General features: G+C 40.2%; 1 protein-coding gene across 9 annotated transcripts in view; it reads left to right on the forward strand.

The window, feature by feature from the left end:
• CA5B (carbonic anhydrase 5B) overlaps positions 1 to 12,382 on the forward strand; it is a 131,684-nt gene extending 119,302 nt beyond the window's left edge. For all 9 annotated transcript variants that reach the window (XM_032285968.1, XM_032285965.1, XM_032285966.1 and 6 more), the window contains 5 exons: positions 1,693 to 1,811; positions 3,513 to 3,608; positions 4,454 to 4,516; positions 5,504 to 5,659; positions 11,291 to 12,382. In XM_032285968.1, coding sequence (XP_032141859.1) covers positions 1,693 to 1,811; positions 3,513 to 3,608; positions 4,454 to 4,516; positions 5,504 to 5,659; positions 11,291 to 11,470 — 614 coding nt within the window. In that variant the 3' untranslated portion in view covers positions 11,471 to 12,382. The remainder of the gene's footprint in view (positions 1 to 1,692; positions 1,812 to 3,512; positions 3,609 to 4,453; positions 4,517 to 5,503; positions 5,660 to 11,290) is intronic.
• Positions 12,383 to 18,566: the final 6,184 nt, after the last annotated feature.

Here is an 18,566-nt window from a genome sequence, read left to right on the forward strand (position 1 = left end):
GTGTGTGTGTGTGTGTGTGTGTGTGTGTGTGTGTGTGTGTGTGTGTGTGTGTTGAGACAGAGTCTCAGTCTGTCCTCAAGGCTGGCATGGGGTGGCGTGATGTCAGCTCACTGAAACCTCCGCCTCCCGGGTTCCAGTGATTCTCCTGCCTCAGCCTCCTGGGTTGCTGGAACTACAGGCGCTGGACACCACGCCTGGCTAATTTTTTTGCGGTTTTAGTAGAGACGGGGTTTCATCATGTTGATCAGGCTGGTATCAAATTCCTGACCTCAGATGATCCACCTGCCTCAGCCTCCCAAAGTGCTGGGATTACGGGCATGAGCCACTGCGCCCAGCTGTGTGTTTTTTCAATTGACATATTTGTATATATTTACTGGGTACAGTGTGATCTTTTGATATATGTATGCATTGTGGAATGATTATATCAAGCAATGAAAATATCCAGCCGGGCGCAGTTGCTCATGCCTGTAATCCCAGCACTTTGGGAGGGTGAGGTGGGCGGATCATGAGGTCAAGACATTGAGACCAGCCTGGCCAATATGGTGAAAACCTATCTCTACTAAAACTACAAAAATTAATTGGGCGTGGGGGTGTGCACCTGTAGTTCCAGCTACTCAGGAGGCTGAAGTAGGAGAATCACTTGAACCCAGGAGGTGGAGGTTGCAGTAAGCCAAGATGGCGCCACTGCACTCCAGCCTGGTGACAAAGTGAGATTCCATCTCAAAAAAAAAAAAAGAAAAGAAAAGAAAATATGCATCACCTCACATACTTACCATTTTTTTTTTTAGTGAGAAAATCTACTGTTACTCTTTTAGTAATTTTGAAATGTGCAATACATTATTATCAACTATGATTACCATGCTGTGCAATAAATCTTGAAAACATATTCCTCCTAACTGAAACTTTGTACCTTTTGACCAACATCTCCCAGGTGATCATTTTTGACTTGCAAATTACCTATTCCATTTCAATGAAAGGGAAAGCAACACTAGTATCTTCAAAAATTGAAAAGCAAACTGTGCATAAAAAAAAAAAGAATGGGCAGGGCACGGTGGCTCATGCCTATAATCCCAGCACTTTGGGAGGCCAAGGCGGGTGGATCACGAGGTCAAGAGATCGAGACCATCCTGGTCAACAAGGTGAAACCCCGTCTCTACTAAAAATACAAAAATTAGCTGGGCATGATGGTGCGTGCCTGTAATCCCAGCTACTCGGGAGCCTGAGGCAGGAGAATTGCTTGAACCCAGGAGGCGGAGGTTGCGGTGATCTGAGATCGTGCCATTGCACTCCAGTCTGGGCAACAACAGCGAAACTCCGTCTCAAAAAGAAAAAAGAAAGATCCTTTTGTCCCCATATTTCAGTATTACGAGGTCATGATGTTGGATAAATATTCTGAGAGAAATTTGTGTTTTATTGCACACAAAAGAAAACTGGACACAATAATATAGGATATAAAATTAAGTTAAGAATTGGCCTTTAATGATTGTTTGTAGCTTGTGATGTGGTTAAATTTTGATGTCATTTGGTCTTGTCCTTATATGTACATTGGCTGCATGAAAATCAAATTTATAAACACTTGTATGTAATTCAGTGTAATCCATTTAAGACAGGTCACTGGAGATTTGGCCTTTCACCCACTTTCCCCCACAGCACAAATAACTCTTCCCTGAATTGTTGGATATACCATTTTAGTGATCAAGGGAGGACCCCTGGAACACAACTACCGATTGAAGCAGTTCCATTTTCACTGGGGAGCCATCGATGCCTGGGGCTCCGAGCATACTGTGGACAGCAAATGCTTCCCAGCAGAGGTATGTTGAGAAGGTCAGGAACAGTGACAACGGTAGAGAAGTGGGGATAATTCTGAAGTTGTAGTTTTAAGAAATTATCAGAAAGAATCAGGTGATTCCTATAAATGCAAAATAGCTTTCTCAAGTAATTTTGATCATTCTCAGCTAAGACATGTAAAAATGTTAACTTCTCTCATCTCAAATAATATAGCTGAAATGAACCTTAGGACTCTGAAACTGAATTCTTCTGGAATTCGAAGGTGGACTCAAATAGTAGCCCAAAGGAATAACCTAGGGAATGTTTCGGAGCCACAGGTTGAATTAATGCAAGTTTGCGATGGTAGGAGCCTAAATGAAGGCTGTGGCAATAGAAGTAGAAAAAAAGATCCAGATTTATCAAGCATTTCTGAAATTAAAGCAACAGTACTTTAGGTAGGGTTCTCTTCAGGATAGGAGAAGGCAAAATTAACCATGACTTTGTGGTGTCTCACTTGGGAGGCTGGGTGATAATGCATTCATAACTGATGGATGAGGAATGATTTGTAGGGAAATAAAGGGAGATTTTAAGGAAATAGAATTTCTTCTTACAACTTTTTTCCTAATTCAGTTGTAAGTGTTATGTTAAAAATAAAAGCACATTTTAAAATTTATTTTATATGTATTTTGTTTTGTTTTGTGAGACAGGGTCTCACTGTGTCACCCAGGCTGGAGTGCAGTGGCACAATCACAGCTCACTACAGCCTCTATCTTAAGCAATCCTTCCATCTCAGCCTCCCAAGTAGCTGAGACTACAGGCAGGCACCACCATGCCCTGCTAATTTTTAAATTTTTTTTTAGAGAAACAGGGTTTCACTATGTTGTCCAGGCTGGTCTCAAACTCCTGGGTTCAAGTGATTCTCCCACCTCGGCCTCCCAAAATTCTGAGATTACAGGTGTGAGCCACCACACCTAGCCTAAAAGTACATTTTATTTTATTTTTATTTATTTATTTATTGAGACAGTCTTGCTCTGTCACCAGGCTGGAGTGCAGTGGTATGATCTCGGCTCACTGCAACCTCCGCCTTCTGGGTTCAAGCAGTTCTTCTGCCTCAGCCTCCCAAGTAGCTGGGACTACAGGTGTGCACCACCATGCCCAGCTCATTTTTGTGTTTTTAGTAGAGACGGGGTTTCACCCTGTTGGCCAGGATGGTCTCGATCTCTTGACCTTGTGATCTGCCTGCCTTTGTCCACCAAAGTGCTAGGATTACAGGCGTGAGCCACAGTGCCCAGCCAAAGCACATTTTAAATGGTTATTCCTTGAAGAAGAAATTTGTCTTTAACTCCTGCATAATTTCCATAGGGAGGATCTGTTTCTCTCAATATAAACATATTCTCTGCTGTAGATGCAAGTGGATTTTGAATATTGGTATTTCATGCAAATCAAGATGGAACCGGACAAATGTTGATTGCTCACTGAAGTGTCACTTTGCTATAAGAATTGTCTATTTTTCTCCCCAAATAAATCCCTTTATTCTAAAATAAAATTAATTGCTGCTCTTGCCTAAATTTCTCCCTGATCTTTGTTTCTATCTCATTTTGCACCAGATTGTCATATGCTTTTCTTGGTGGCTTTACTTTGGGTGAGGAAACATGTTTAAATGTCATAGGTTGACTGAAGCTCTGGGTTTATTCTAGAGAGAGCCTGTGTAGTCACGTGTTAACCCTCTTTTCATGGTGTTTCAGCTGCACTTAGTTCATTGGAATGCAGTCAAATTTGAAAACTTTGAGGATGCAGCACTGGAAGAAAATGGTTTGGCTGTGATAGGAGTATTTTTAAAGGTAAAAAAATCTCACCAACTTTAAATGATGTGCTGTATTCTAGAATGAAAAGATGGAACATTATAATATTGTTATATACTTTAAGAATATTGGGATCCATACACTGGTAAGATAAATAGTACTTGAAATACAGGATTGTTAAGAATATGTCTTAGGTCCAGGCATGGTGGCTCATGCCTGTAATCCCAGCACATTGGAAGGCCAAGGAGGGCAGATCATTTGAGGTCAGGAATTCGAGACCAGCCGGGCCAAAGTGGAGAAACCCTGTTTCTACTAAAAATACAAAAATTATCTGGCCATAGTGGTGCACACCTGTAATCCCAGCTACTCGAGAGGCTGAGGCAGGAGGATTGCTTGAGCCTCGCAGGCGGAGGCTGCAGTGAGCCAAGATTGTGCCACTGCACTCCAACCTGGGTGACATAGCAAGACTCCATTCCCCCAACCAAAAGAATATAATTTAAATGGTATAAAAATGCACAGTCCAACAGAGTGGTCACAATTCACATGTGGCAACTGAGCACTTGAAATGTGTCTAACTGCAATTGTGGAACTATTTTTTATTTCATTTTAATTTTAATTTCAATTTAAGAACTGATACGTAAACGAAGCAGGGGGCACCTTTCTCTGCAGGCATGCTGACCTTGTCAGCAAACAGCCTGCTCATTTATTCTGTAATTTAATTCAGTGAGGTTTATAAAATTATAAATTACAAGTTTAAGTGTAGTTTCAGTCATGCAGTTTGTTTTTATGTAATCACCAGGTGGTTAATTTTAATTCACATTCTGTCACAGTTTCTACAGTGAGATGTCCATTGTTTGTAATATTTTCTTATTTGTTTTCCTTAGCTAGGCAAACATCATAAAGAGCTACAGAAATTAGTGGATACTTTGCCATCAATTAAGCACAAGGTACTATTTCTTTTCCTTAATTACTTGAAATATACTTTATGTTTCAATCTCAGAGCAGAGACATTCCCAAGGCACTTAAATTGGGAAGTTTAATTAAGTGAACTGTATTCAGCCTTAGAAGAAAACTTGCCATTTATGATTCCAGGGGACAAAAGTAGTAATTCTGTGGGTAGGCAGTGAGCTTTCTGGTTTTGCTGCAGTGCTGCTGAGGACTTGGGGCCTCAGGGGCATATGGCTGTCCCCTTCTGTGTTCCCGACACCGGCTCCTTCTAAGTCCTTGTGAACACACTCAGAGCAGTCTTCTTTTCTCTAGCTGCCATCCCACAGGCAGGGAGCAGAGAGCAGTTCTACAGAAACTTGCCTTGTCTAGCTGGAAAGAGCAGTAATCCACATCCTTCAGGTCGGATGCCTTTGTCTAGTCCCAAGATTAATTCTTCAATGTTCAGGTTTTCAAAGGGCCGCTCTCTGGAGGCCCATATATTCTCTCCCTCTCATCCCCCACTGTATCCCTATGGTCCCCACCTCTTTCCCTTTCCTTTCCTCTCTATTTCCCTCTTTTTCTCTCTCTTGTCTTTTAGTTCAGGATTCTGGCTCCTCCTGATCTGCATTTCTTCTTAAAAGGACAATTCTCAGTTAGCCTCTCTTGAAAATGCAAAGCCTCCTTCTTTATGCACTGGCCACTGTCTAAAACCTCCTAAGAAAATTCAGAGGAGACTACCTGCTGGATCCTCACCAGAATTGAGAGATCAGATGGTTTTGGCTGTTTTCCCACTGGAGAATTTAAAAAATACACAGTTAATTGCAGAAACAAAGCCTGGGCATGATTCCATCCTAAGCAGCAATGCTTCAGGAAGCTGCCCAGTGGGCCTGGAGCTCCTCTGGACCACTGCTGATCCCCAGATACTCCCTGAGAACCATCACCTGTTGTCTGATTCCTGAGTGGTATTCACCACTAAATAATGACTTAGTTATCTCTTCCTTGGCCAGGACACCCTTGTGGAATTTGGATCATTTGACCCTTCCTGCCTGATGCCTACCTGCCCAGATTACTGGACCTACTCAGGGTCTCTGACTACTCCACCCCTCTCTGAGTCTGTCACCTGGATCATTAAGAAGCAGCCAGTAGAGGTTGATCATGATCAGGTATGTTCTCTCTACAATTTCAATCTAAGGAAATCTTAGCCCATTTAAAATGAGGCTGGGTTCAGACTGTGGCATCAGTTTTAACATCTTGTAATGCTTATACATTTTTATTAAAGTGTACCAATATCTTGTCTCAGTTTGGATATGAATTTGGGGATGTTTCAAATTGACTAGAGAGAAGAGTTAAAACACAGACGAACATAAGCTTTTTACATCTATATTTGACAATTACATATGTCTTCTTATGACCTTTGTATTTTATATATAAATATTGAACTCTGTACAAAATCAAGACTCTTTTAAAGGGAAGAATGAAGGCTGGAAATAAATGTGTTCAAAACTCTTTAAAATCCTTAAGGGAGTTCTACTGTAGAATCTCAGGATAAATATAGAATCCAACAATGTTTGTCCAGAAACTTTAATTTAAGTCAGTTTTGTGAACTTGTAGTTACTATGCAAATACTCAAAATCCTGTATAATGTATAATATAGCTAAACTACAATAATATTTGCTCATACTTGCCTTATGGGATTTTTATGGATTACAAAGCATTTTCATAAGAACAAAAGCTTCCAAATTCTTTTTATGAAGCCAGCTGATACCAACACGCACCAAAGATTGGACTCCCATCTGAATAATATATATTAAAAAAAGCTAAAAAGAAAATATTAGAAACAGAATCCAGCAGTACATCAGAAGAAATATATACTTTGTCCAAGTAGCTTTTACTCCAGTAATACAAGAATGGTTCATTTTTAAGAATGATATTAATATAATTCATTATATCAGTGGATCTAAATAGAAAAATCATATTACCATTTCCAGGGAAGTTAAAAAGACATTTGTAAAAATTACCATTCAGTTTTTGAAAATTTTTAATAAAACAGAGCTGAATAGAGATTTTCCTATCTTAATAAAAGAGATTGATCTCAGTTCAAAAGTAAATAGTAGGTTTTGTATGGAAAGGATTATTACCATATTAAGTTTTATATTAAATTACATTCTGGAAGTAGCCAGTACAGTTAGACCAGAAAATAAAAAGTAAATTAGAGAAACAATAAAAAACTACTATAAAAATCAGAGATAATTCAGTAATCAGTGGAGTACAATATTAATTTCAACAAGGAAAGTTAATAAAAAAAAGTAAAATGTTCCTGGAGGATACAAAGAAGTCTTGAATTAATAAAGTTAACACATTACAGGATCAAAAGACATCATAAAGACACCTTTTTTGTCATAAATGACAACCTAATTTGTCATTCTCCATGAACTGTTTATTCACCATAAATTTAATGTGTTTCCAATAAATATATCAATAGGATTTTAAAATCAATATGCTATTTCTAAACTCATGAATAAAGACAAACACATAAATAACCAGGGAAAATCCTAGAAAAGGAAATAAGGGATGATTAGACTCACAAGATTATAAAGCCTCAATAATTAAATAGCATGTTACTGGCACATGGATAAAGAGATCAATCAAGGGAAGTATATTAGTCAGAGTTCTTCAGAGAAACAGAACCAATAAGATAGATATTGTATTAGTCTGTTTTCACACTGCTACAAAAAACTACCTGAAACTGGGTAATTTATGAAGAAAGGAAGTTTAATTGACTTGTAGTTCCACAGGCTTAACAGGAAGCATGACTGGAAGGCCTCAGGAAACTTAAAATCATGGCAAAAGGCAAAAGAGAAGCAAGGACCTTCTTCACATGGTGGCAGGACAGAGAGGGAGAGATGGGGGAAGTGCCACACACTTTTAAACCATCAGATCTTGTGAGAACTTTCACTATCACAAGAATAGTAAGGAGGAAGTGCACCCCCACAATCCAATCACCTCCCACCAGGCCCCTCCACTGACATGGGGTGGAGGGGATTACAATTTGACATGAGATTTGGGTAGGGACACAGGGCCAAACCATACCAGATATAGATAAAGATAAATTAAAAAAAAGAAAGAAAGAAAAAGTTAAAGTTAGATAACCCTAAAAAGGTTAAATAACCCTAACCCTATAAAGATAAATAAAGGAAAAGTTAGATAAAGATAAAGTTTTATCATAAGGTATTGGCCATGTGATTATGGAGACTAAGAAGTCTTACAATCTGCCATCTGCAAGCTGGAGACCCAGGAAAGACAGTGGTGTAGTTCAAAGGCCTGAGAGCTGGAGAGCTGATAATGTAGATTTCTATCTTGGTCTGAAAGCCTGAGAACCAGGATCTCCAAAGGTAGGAGATGATTGATGTTCCAGCTCAAGTATTCAGAGCAAATTCAACCTTCTTCTGCCTTTTTATTCTATTCAGATCCTCAGTGTATTAGATGATTCCCATCCACTTTGTGGAGGGCCATTTACTTTACTCAGTCCACCTATTCAAATCCTAATCTCCTCCAGAAACACCTTCATAGACATACATAGACCTAGCATTTAACCTGTCTGAGTATCCTATGGCCCAATCAAGTTGACACATAAAATTAACCATCACAGGAAGAAAATAATAATTTTAGAAATATGTCCAAATAAATTTGATAAATATAGCATCTCAACTCAGTAGGCAGGAAAGTTAGAGTATTCAGTAAATGCTGTTGAAGAAAAATTGAGCAGACATTTCGGGATAAAAATTGGATCCACCATTCAGACCTTATACAAGAATACATTCCAGATATATTATATGTAAAAACTATCACTATAAAAGTACTAGGATAAGCACAGGAAAATCCTTTTATACCTGCAAATGTGTAGGCTTTGTGGCCTATACATTTAGTCTGTTTCTATTCTTTGGATTAAAAAATTGACACATTTCCTCGACTTATATTCCTTTTAGAAAAACAAATGAACGTAACATTGAAAAATAAATAAAGTAAATACATCACAGGGTCAGTGGCCCATGTGAGGATTTTGTACATAAAATTTCAACAAAACTTTAAAATTTATTTTTCAATTATATAATTTCAAATTTTATTTTTTATTTTCTGGTGTAACTGTATTGGCTATTTCCAGAATGTAATTTAATATGAAACTTATGGTAACAGAAAATTTAGTAAGGAAAACAGTGCTACCTGTCATCTATAATATTATCCTATTGCCTATAATTTTACCACTATCATTGTTTGGGGAAATCCTTCTGGTCTCCTGTCTATCCAGATGCACATGAATCCTTCTGGTCATGCACACACACACACACACACACAGTTTTGTATGAAAATGGAATCATTCAGTACATACCATTTTGCTGCTCTTTTCACTCAGTGATGCACTGAATATTTTATAGCGAATGAACATCTTCAGTATTATTTTTAAGGACTATATACTAGTTCATTTCATAGATCAGATGTCATTTATCTTTGATATTTAAGCTATTTCTAATCTTCTGCAATTAGCTGAATAAAAAGAAACTACTTGTATAGCTTCCTAATTAGTGAGAGCTTATGTGTAATTTGCAAGTACAGCCACTGTGTGATACCTGCATTGCTTGCTTTCAGTCCTAGTTCAGCTTCTTCAGCTCTACTTGGCCTGAAGTCTTTGTTGCAAATGACCCTTCACTAGCTTGTCTACTGTGCCCCAGGCTGTATTCTCAGTTGTTAACCCCCCCCCCCCGCTACCCTCGCCCCCCAGTTTCACTTTTGTTTCCTATCCTGGAGTCCAATGGTGTGACTCAGTAGCTGGGATTACAGTCATGCACCACCATGCCCAGCTAATTTTGTATTTTTAGTAGAGACAGGTTTCACTATGTTGGTCAGGCTGGTCTCAAACTCCTGACCTCAGGTGATCCGCCCACCTCGGCCTCCCAAAGTGCTGGGATTACAGGCGTGAGCCACTACGCCTGGCGTAAGTAAAATATTTCATAACAATTGGGTCTGAAACCAAGGGACTACTGGTTGATACTGCTGTCATATCACAGAACAAGCCATTGATATTCTGGGTTGCTCCTTTTGCATTGAGCTATACTGTTTGATATTGTAGCCACTGGACACATGTAACCATTTACATTTAGACATAAGTACATTAAATGTAAATTTCAGTTCCTCAGTTGCACTGGCCACATTTCAAGTGCCCAGTAGCCACATGTGGCTTGTGACTACTGTAATGGACCATGCAGAGGACATTTCCGTCATTGCAGAAAGTTCTGTTGGACAGCACAAGCACAGAGCATCCCGTCTCCAGTTAACACACCTACGTGCAGCCTGGTGTGGTAGCTGATGCCTGTAATCCCAGCACTTTGGGAGATCTAGGTGGGAGGATCACGTGAGGCCAGGAGTTCAAGACCAACCTGGTCAACATAGCGAGACCCTGTCTCTACAAAAAATTAAAAAATTAGCTGGGTGTGGTGGCATGTGCCTATAATCCCAGCTACTTGGGAGACTGAAGTGGGAAATCACTTGAGTCCCAGAGGTTGAGGCTACAGTGATCACACCACTGCACTCTAGCCTGGGTGACAGAGTAAGACTCTGTCTTTTTTTTTGAGACGGAGTTTCGCTCTTGTTACCCAGGCTGGAGTGCAATGGCGCGATCTCGGCTCACCGCAACCTCCGCCTCCTGGGTTCAGGCAATTCCCCTGCCTCAGCCTCCTGAGTAGCTAGGATTACAGGCACGCACCACCATGCCCAGCTGATTTTTTATATTTTTAGTAGAGACGGGGTTTCACCATGTTGACCAGGATAGTCTCGATCTCTTGACCTCATGATCCACCCGCCTTGGCCTCCCATAGTGCTGGGATTACAGGCTTGAGCCACCGCACCCGGCGACTCTGTCTTAAAAAAAAAAAAAAAAAAAAGACATCAGTATGCATTGCTTTGCCAACACTACCCAGGTGCAGTGAGCAATCAATAATACAAGTTTTATGTTAATGAGTCAGTTAAATTTTTTTTTAAACCTACTTATTTTTGGTGTTTTTAGTATATGCACCAGGCCTTTCCTTTCTCATTCTGTAAGCTGGTTATTTTGCTCATTTGAAAAGGAGGTTCTTGAGAATGAATGAGATGAATGAACTCATCCTTGGTAAATGGATAATATGTAGGGACAGGGCCTTTGCCTCAGGTTTTTTTTTTGTTTTTTGTTTTGTTTTGTTTTTTTTTTGGGAGACGGAGTTTTGCTCTTGTTACCCAGGCTGGAGTGCAATGGCGCGATCTCGGCTCACCACAACCTCCGCCTCCTGGGTTCAAGCAATTCTCCTGCCTCAGCCTCCTGAGTAGCTGGGACTACAGGCACGAGCCACCATGCCCAGCTAATTATTTTTTTGTAGTTTTAGTAGAGACGGGGTTCCACTATATTGACCAGGATGGTCTCGATCTCTTGACCTCGTGATCCACCCGCCTCGGCCTCCCAAAGTGCTGGGATTACAGGCTTGAGCCACCGCGCCCGGCCTGCCTCAGGTCTTTAGATCCCAAGTGCCCTCCTGGTTTCAGCACCTCCAGCTGCCCTCCTCCCCATAGGACCAACATCAGGATCATCACCACCACCGGGCATTTTATTCCCTGACAAGTGGTGAAGGCATTCTTACCCAGAAATAACTTCTCCTTCTGTATCTAATTTGAGACAAATGCTTCAGAATTGTAAAAACGAAAGTAATTTATTCACGAGGTAAAGCAGGTTTTCTATTGAAATTATTCATGCTTTCTGTTTCTACTTCTAGCTTGAGCAATTTCGGACCCTGCTTTTCACTTCCGAGGGGGAGAAGGAGAAAAGAATGGTGGACAACTTCCGCCCCCTTCAGCCACTGATGAATCGCACTGTCCGTTCATCCTTCCAGCACGATTATGTGCTGAACATACAAGCGAAACCCAAGCCGGCGACCAGCCAAGCAACCCCCTAAAACGTTCATACCTAGGCAGTATTTTGCCTTTGCTTTAATATACACTAGCTTACTAAAAATTGTTAACTAGACTATTCTAAATACCTGCATTTGATAATATTTACAAATGTGCATTTCTTAGCATGTGAGTGCTTCATCAGTCTTTGAGCAAAGCTATTCGGTACCAGCAAGAGACACAAGTTTCTCTTACAGCTACCTGTTAGTAATTGTAATGCCTTTTTTTTTTTTTTTTTCAGACTAGGTCTCACTTTGTTGCCCAGGCTAGAATGCAGTGGCCCAATGACAGCTCACTGCAGCCTTGAACTCCTAGGCTTAAGCAGTCCTCCTGCCTTAGCCTCTGCAGTAGCTGGGGCTACAGGTGCTGACCACCTGGCCCCGCTTGTAATATCTTTTTATATCTGACATTTTTGAGCTATCTTTTTATGTTTATCCATTAGTGGTTCTATAGTGCTATACGTAGGGATTATAATCAAAATTTTTAACAAGTGGTAAGGCATAGACATTGACCAGAACTCAGGCCTTTCAGAAACAGCCTGTGGGCCCAGACTGGTGCTTCCTGGCTGAACATGAGTCATGGTTTAGGTGTATTTTATTTCATAACATGAATGTGTATTCTTTCATAAGGGCTTCTCAATGAGCATATTTGCCCCAGTCTTTAATTGTTATAAGGACATGATATGTTTACTTACTATCAATTTACGATGTAGAAAAAAACAAGGACTTTTCCTATATCCAGAAATACCTTTGCACTTCTGAAGATCAGATATTTTACTTAAAGGTCTGATCATATAGAAAATACATGCAGAACATTTTAAAGAAAATGCTTGGCCAAGTACGGTGGCTCATGCCTGTAATCCCAGCACTTTGGAAGGCTGAGGCGGGTGGATTACTTGAGGTCAAGAGTTCGAGACCAGCCTGGCCAACATGATGAAACACTGTCTATACTAAAAATACAAAAATTAGCTGGGCATGGTGGTAGACATCTGTAATTCCAGCTACTCAGGAAGCTGAGGCTAGAGGATCGCTTGAACCCAGGAGGTGGAAGTTACAGTGAGCCAAGATAGTACCATGCACTCTAGCCTAGGTGACAGAGTGAGACTCCATCATGTCTAATAAAAACAAAAAAAAGAAAGAAAGAAAAAAGAAAATGCTAAAAGTACCTAGAACTTAGAATTCTTTCATTGTACATTTCCAGAAATATTTTTCAACGGTCTAGTAATCTAATAGCCTATAGTTTATAATATTATTTTGTATTATTTGCACACTGTTACATAGTATATAATGATAATCTTTTCTACAGTAAAAAAGGTATCCTGTCTGAACTTTACAACTGTCTGAACTTTATTTACCTATTAGTCAAGGTTCTTTGCAAGGCAGGTGATCAACTTAAATCTCTCAGTTTATACAGTAGTTTAGAAGACTTTTGTTATGGTCATAGGGAGAGAAACTTGTCAGATAGGCTAAACTCTAGATGTCCCTGTTGCTGTTGCTTATCTTGGAATGTTTCCAAATGCCTCTAAGCCTATGTTCAGACTCAATGTTGCCTCAATAACTGTTAGTATTTCTTTCATTAATATGTTATCCATCTGGTCTGCAAGATAGGGTTGGATGAATATACTTAACATTACTGAACTGTACACTTAAAGATGGTTAGGAAGGAAATGGGACTACATCAGACTTAAAACTTTCTGTGTGTCAAAGGAAGCAATCAACAAAGTGAAAAGGCAAGCTCTAGAGTGAGAGAAAATAATTGCAAATCATATATCTTATAAAGAGCCCAAATCTAGAATATATGAGGAACTTCTGTAACTCAACAACAAGAAAACCAAATAACTCAATTTTAAAAAATGGGCAAAGGACTTGCATAGACATTTCTCCAAAGAAGATATACAAATGGGCAATAAGAATATGAAAAGATGCTTAACATTGCTAATTATTAGGGAAATGCAAATCAAAACCATAATGAGATATCATCTCACGCCCATGATGATGGCCACTATCAGAAGAACAAAAAAATAACAAGTGTTGGGGAGGATGCAGAGAAACTGAATCTCTTGTGCACTGTTGGTGGTAATGTAAAATGGTGCAGTCATCATGGAAAAGAGTACACAGGTTTCTCAAAGAACTGAAAACAGAATTACCATAAGAATTACCACCACAGTGGGATCTCAAAGAGATATTTGTACATCCATGTTCATAGCAGCATTATTCACAATAGCCAAGAGGTTCTGGAAGCATCCCAAATGTCCATCAACAGATGAATGGATAAAGAAAATGTGGCATATATGTTCAACGGAATACTATTCAGCTTTTAAAAAGAAGGAAATACTGTCAAATGTACAATGTGGATGAACCTTGAAGGCATTATGTCAAGTGAAATAAGTCAGTCACAAAAGAAGAAATACTGTATGATTCCTCCACGTGAAGTATCCAAAGTAGTCACAATCATACAATAGAAAGTAGAAAGGTGGTTACCAAGGACCGGGGGAAGGGGAGAGGGCAAATTTGTGTTTAGTGGGTATAGAGCTTGTGTTGCAAGAATTCTAGAGATCTATTGCAAAGCAGTGTGATTATACTTAACACTACTGAACTGTATATTTAATATGATTAAGATGGTGTATTTAAAAAAACAAGATGGTCATTTTTATATTTGTATTTAACACGTTAAAAGTAAAAAATTAATTTCATAGAGAAAAAAAGATAGGGCTGGAGTTGCACGTATAAGTTTAAAAAATATCGCTTTTAAAAAGGGGGAAATGTGAAGGCTTTTGCATGTATGCCCTAGGAAACGCATAAGATTCTTAAAAATGTAAACATGGTATAAAATGAAATCTTTGTTAACTTTCTGCAGCTCACCTGTTTCAAAGTATAGTTACCTTTAAAAGGGTAAACACAAAAGATATGCATTTTCCAGAGCACACAGGCTTTCCTCCTAACTGCCTTGTGAAACGATCAGTGCAAAACCCTACTGCAGTGAGTTTTCCAAACTGAAGGGAAAAGTAATGTACAGAATGCCTGACATGCCCTCCTCCTTGCATCTTATACCTGATGTTCTGGTGTGATTATTAACCACACTCTTTCACTTTGAACAGTGTCCTGGTTTGCATGGCCACCTTCCCTGCAGCGGTGACAGAAACTGGCTTGAGGCAGTTTCGGTTTCGATGCCTTAGTTAGATGACCCTCAAAGGGGCACAGTAGATTTCCCTGGCTACTGATACACCTTAACAAGAAACTTGTGTCTTTTATACCCTCGAAAGTGTTTTGCTTATACTTTCCTAGACATGAAGGTGAAAAATGGGCCTAAGGTCTGTCAAAGGTCTTGGAAAATAAGCTTGTATTAAAATTGCTGTTCATTTTCATTAAATAATACTAGATCAATAAAACCCTTTCTTTACGATATTAGTGGTTGGTGAAAGACTTGCTTTCTGTTGTTTCGGTATATGTATATGTCTGTAAAATTAATGAGCTATCCTTTAACTTGTAGATTAGAAAGTGACTAAAATCTCATAAGTGTACTAAAGAAGCAACAATGGGAAAAGGTGGCCGATCCTCCTCAGTGCGCCTCTTTCTGTCGAACAGTACAGTGTACAGTCTGCTGATATCACCATATAGGGCAGGCTGTGATCGCCTTTCTCCTTTCCCAGGGCTAAATGGTGTCAAGCAGGTTCAGTGTACACTGGTTACCAACCTGAGTCCAATGTGACAGAACACACTCATACCCCATAAATTACATGAAGCAGATTTATTACTTACAGACAGGAAGCAAGGGACAAAAGAGGCCCTGGCTGCATTGTGAACCAGTTCCCCAGGGCTCTAGAAAGCTGCCCAGGGCAGGGCTGATGGAGTCTTGACTGTACCTGCCCCACTTGCGCCACAGCTGACAGACCCCAAAAGGCACTCTGCCTTGGATTATATACCATAGGGGCCACATCACTCACTGGGCAAAGCTTTAAAGGACATCCTGCTTCTAGGGGAGAGCGGAACACAACCTGGCTGACTTGAACAGCTCCTCCCTACCTCAAATGTTACATTCCCTAAGAGGGACAAGAACAAGGGCAAACTGTTTTAGGCAGTTCTTCCATATCAGGATATTGCATTCCCAGTGCATTCTACAGTTATTCTTAAGAACTACAAGCAAGGAAGAGGGAAGAACTGGGTCAGTCCAAGGCCACCTGGAGAACTGTCTTGCACATGGGTTAGGGTAAAGTTGGCTATTCTAAAACAAGGCATCCACCCAAAAGAAGTCTTGGAAGATGTCTTTCTCTATTAAATTCAAATGATGGTAATTATAGTTTGGAAGTGGAATTGGCTTTTAGAGTTACTTCTGTAATGAAATTAACAAGCAATTCAAGCCTATTTCTGAAAATGAATTCAGTGGTTAATTGTTGAAAATAAATGTCTAACTCCTATAAAAGGAAATTTACATTCATTTCTAACTCATTAAAATATCTACGGCTAGGCACCGTGACTCAAGCTTGTAATCCCAGCACTTTGGGAGGCTGAGGCAGGCGGATTACCTGAGGTCGGGAATTCGAGACCAACACCCAGCCAACATGGTGAAACCCCGTTTCTACTAAAAAATACAAAAATAAGCCGGGTGTGGTGGCGTGAGCCTATAATTCCAGCTACTCGGGAGGCCGAGGCAGAAGAATCACTTGAGTCTGGGAAGCAGAGGTTGCAGGGAGCTGAGATTTCTTAGAAGATATTATTACTTATTGTTCTGAAGTGAAAGTCTGGTCTGATTCATAAGAAATGTTGCAACAACTCAAACACTGATGCTTTCAGAATGGGCAGTAATTCTCAGCATAAGTTCTGATCACAGGGGCAAAATTTGTGACTTTTATAGCTACAACATTCTGTGCCATCCAGGGCACTCTAGTTTGGGTATACAACTGCCAAATCTCCACCCAGAGAGTTTAGTTTTAGTCAAGAAGCAGACAGGTAAAGGTGACGATGTGTACTAAACCATCATAGATGTTATAAAAGGTGGTTTACTTGTGCTAGAAATGCATTTAGTGCTTCACCCCTCTTGAGGGGGTAAGGAAGTTTTCACACTAATGATGTTGATGATGATGATGGTGATGATGATGTAACAGCTAAAGTTTTGGAGGCATCCACTATTGCCAGGTACTGTATCAGCATATAGCATGGGTTATCTTACTCAGTTTTCATAATAAAAGCCTTATAAGATGGGAACTATTATTACTATCTTTATTTTTACAAATGAGAAAACAGGAGTGGACATTAAGAAAAAAAAATTTTTTTTTCAGACGGAGCCTCACCCTGTCGCCCAAGCTGGAGTTCAGTGACGCAATCTCAGCTCATTGCAACATCCACCTCCCGGGTTCAAGGGATTCTCCTGCCTCAGCCTCTCAAGTAGCTGGGACTATAGGTATGCACCGCCACACCTGGCTAATTTTTGTATTTTTAGTAGAGATGGGGTTTCACTGTGTTAGCCAGGATAGGATGGTCTTGATCTCCTGACCTCATGATCTGCCCGCCTCAGCCTCCCAAAGTGATGGGATTACAGGTGTGAGCCACTGTGCCCGGCAACATCAAGGAATTTACTCAAGATCACAACCAACCAATGCACTGAGCTAGACAAGGTCAACTTGGAGGTGAAGGGAACATGTGTTGCCCCAAGTCTGTCAGTATAAGAGGGATTAGGGTGAGGTTTTATGCAGAGTTTGGGCTTCAGTTGAGTAATTCTAAGGAGGGATTAGCAGGGCAGTAGTTTAGTAATTGGGTATCTCAGCAACTTTAACTTGGAGTAGAACGGAACAAACCTAGGCCAAGGAAGCTATTCAATCACTCAAAAGATGGAGGTTGTTAGTCATTTTACAGCTGTAATATATCCTTGCGAGGAACATTTTTTGCTTGGCCTTGTATGTGTACATTAAAGTCTGATTATTAGTTGGGATAATTTTTAGTTTCTCAATCCCTAATGTAATTGCTCCAGTTTAATTTCTTATCACCTTTCACTTAGATTATTGTGATATTCTAGCTTTATCTTTTAATCCTTTATATTGCAAAGCAGAGTAATTTACCTAAAACAAATGCAACCAAAATAAGCCTCTATTTAAAAGCTTTCAAAGATTCACTGTTGTCTCTACAGAATGTAAACACAGCGTCTTAACATGGCACACCAGGCCCTCGTCCTTAACCTATCCCTCCCACCCCATCACTACAACTATTGCTTGATACTCTTGAATTGCACTTTAAATTGGATCGCTGGGCGGGCATGGTGGCTTGAGCCTGTATTCTCGGCTACTAGGGAGGCTGAAGGATCGCTTGACCTTAGGGAGGTCGAAGCTACCGTGAGTCGTGATTGCACCACTGCACAACAGCCTCAGTGAAAGAGCAAGACCCTGTCTCTAACATACAAGAAATGAACAAATAAATTCGATTGCCAAAATTCTTGCTATTCCCAGCATATTCCAGTTTTACCTCTCAGTGTCTTTGCTTATTCTGATCTGACTGTAACAGCATTCGGACCCTTCTCAGTCTGGGTAAAGGGCATCTTCCTTCCAAACTGAACTCTTTTTTTTTTTTTTTTTTTGAGAAGAGTCTTGCTCTGTTGCCCAGCCTGGAGTGCAATAGCGTGATCTTGGCTCACTGCCACCTCTGCCTCCCGGGTTCAAGCAATTCTCCTGCCTTAGCCTCCAGAGTAGCTGGGATTACAGGCATACGCCACCAAACCAGACAAATTTTGTATTTTTAGTAGAGACGGGGTTTTTCCATGTTGGTCAGGATGGTCTCGAACTCACGACCTCAGGTGATCCGCCTGCTTTGGCCTCCCAAAGTGCTGGGATTACAGGCGTGAGCCACTGCCCCGGGTCCCAAACTCAACTCTTAGCATCAGAAAGCTGTCCCTGATACTGCAATTGAGTCACACGTGATACTGGGGGAAAAAAAAAGAAAAGTAAAAAATCTCTCTCTGAATCCCTAGGTGGACTATGTTATGTAAACTTCATTTGCCTGCATCATATTATGTATCGGTTCTTCTCTGCCCTTCGATTGTAAACTCCTCAGGGGCAGGAGTAACAGCTTTGCAGCCAGGGAGTTAGTTATGCTTGGGGCCCGAACAGGTGTGACT

The sequence above is a fragment of the Sapajus apella genome, unplaced genomic scaffold (genome assembly GCF_009761245.1).
Source record: "Sapajus apella isolate SASKATOON/1434 unplaced genomic scaffold, GSC_monkey_1.0 scaffold17, whole genome shotgun sequence".
NCBI lineage: Eukaryota > Metazoa > Chordata > Mammalia > Primates > Cebidae > Sapajus > Sapajus apella.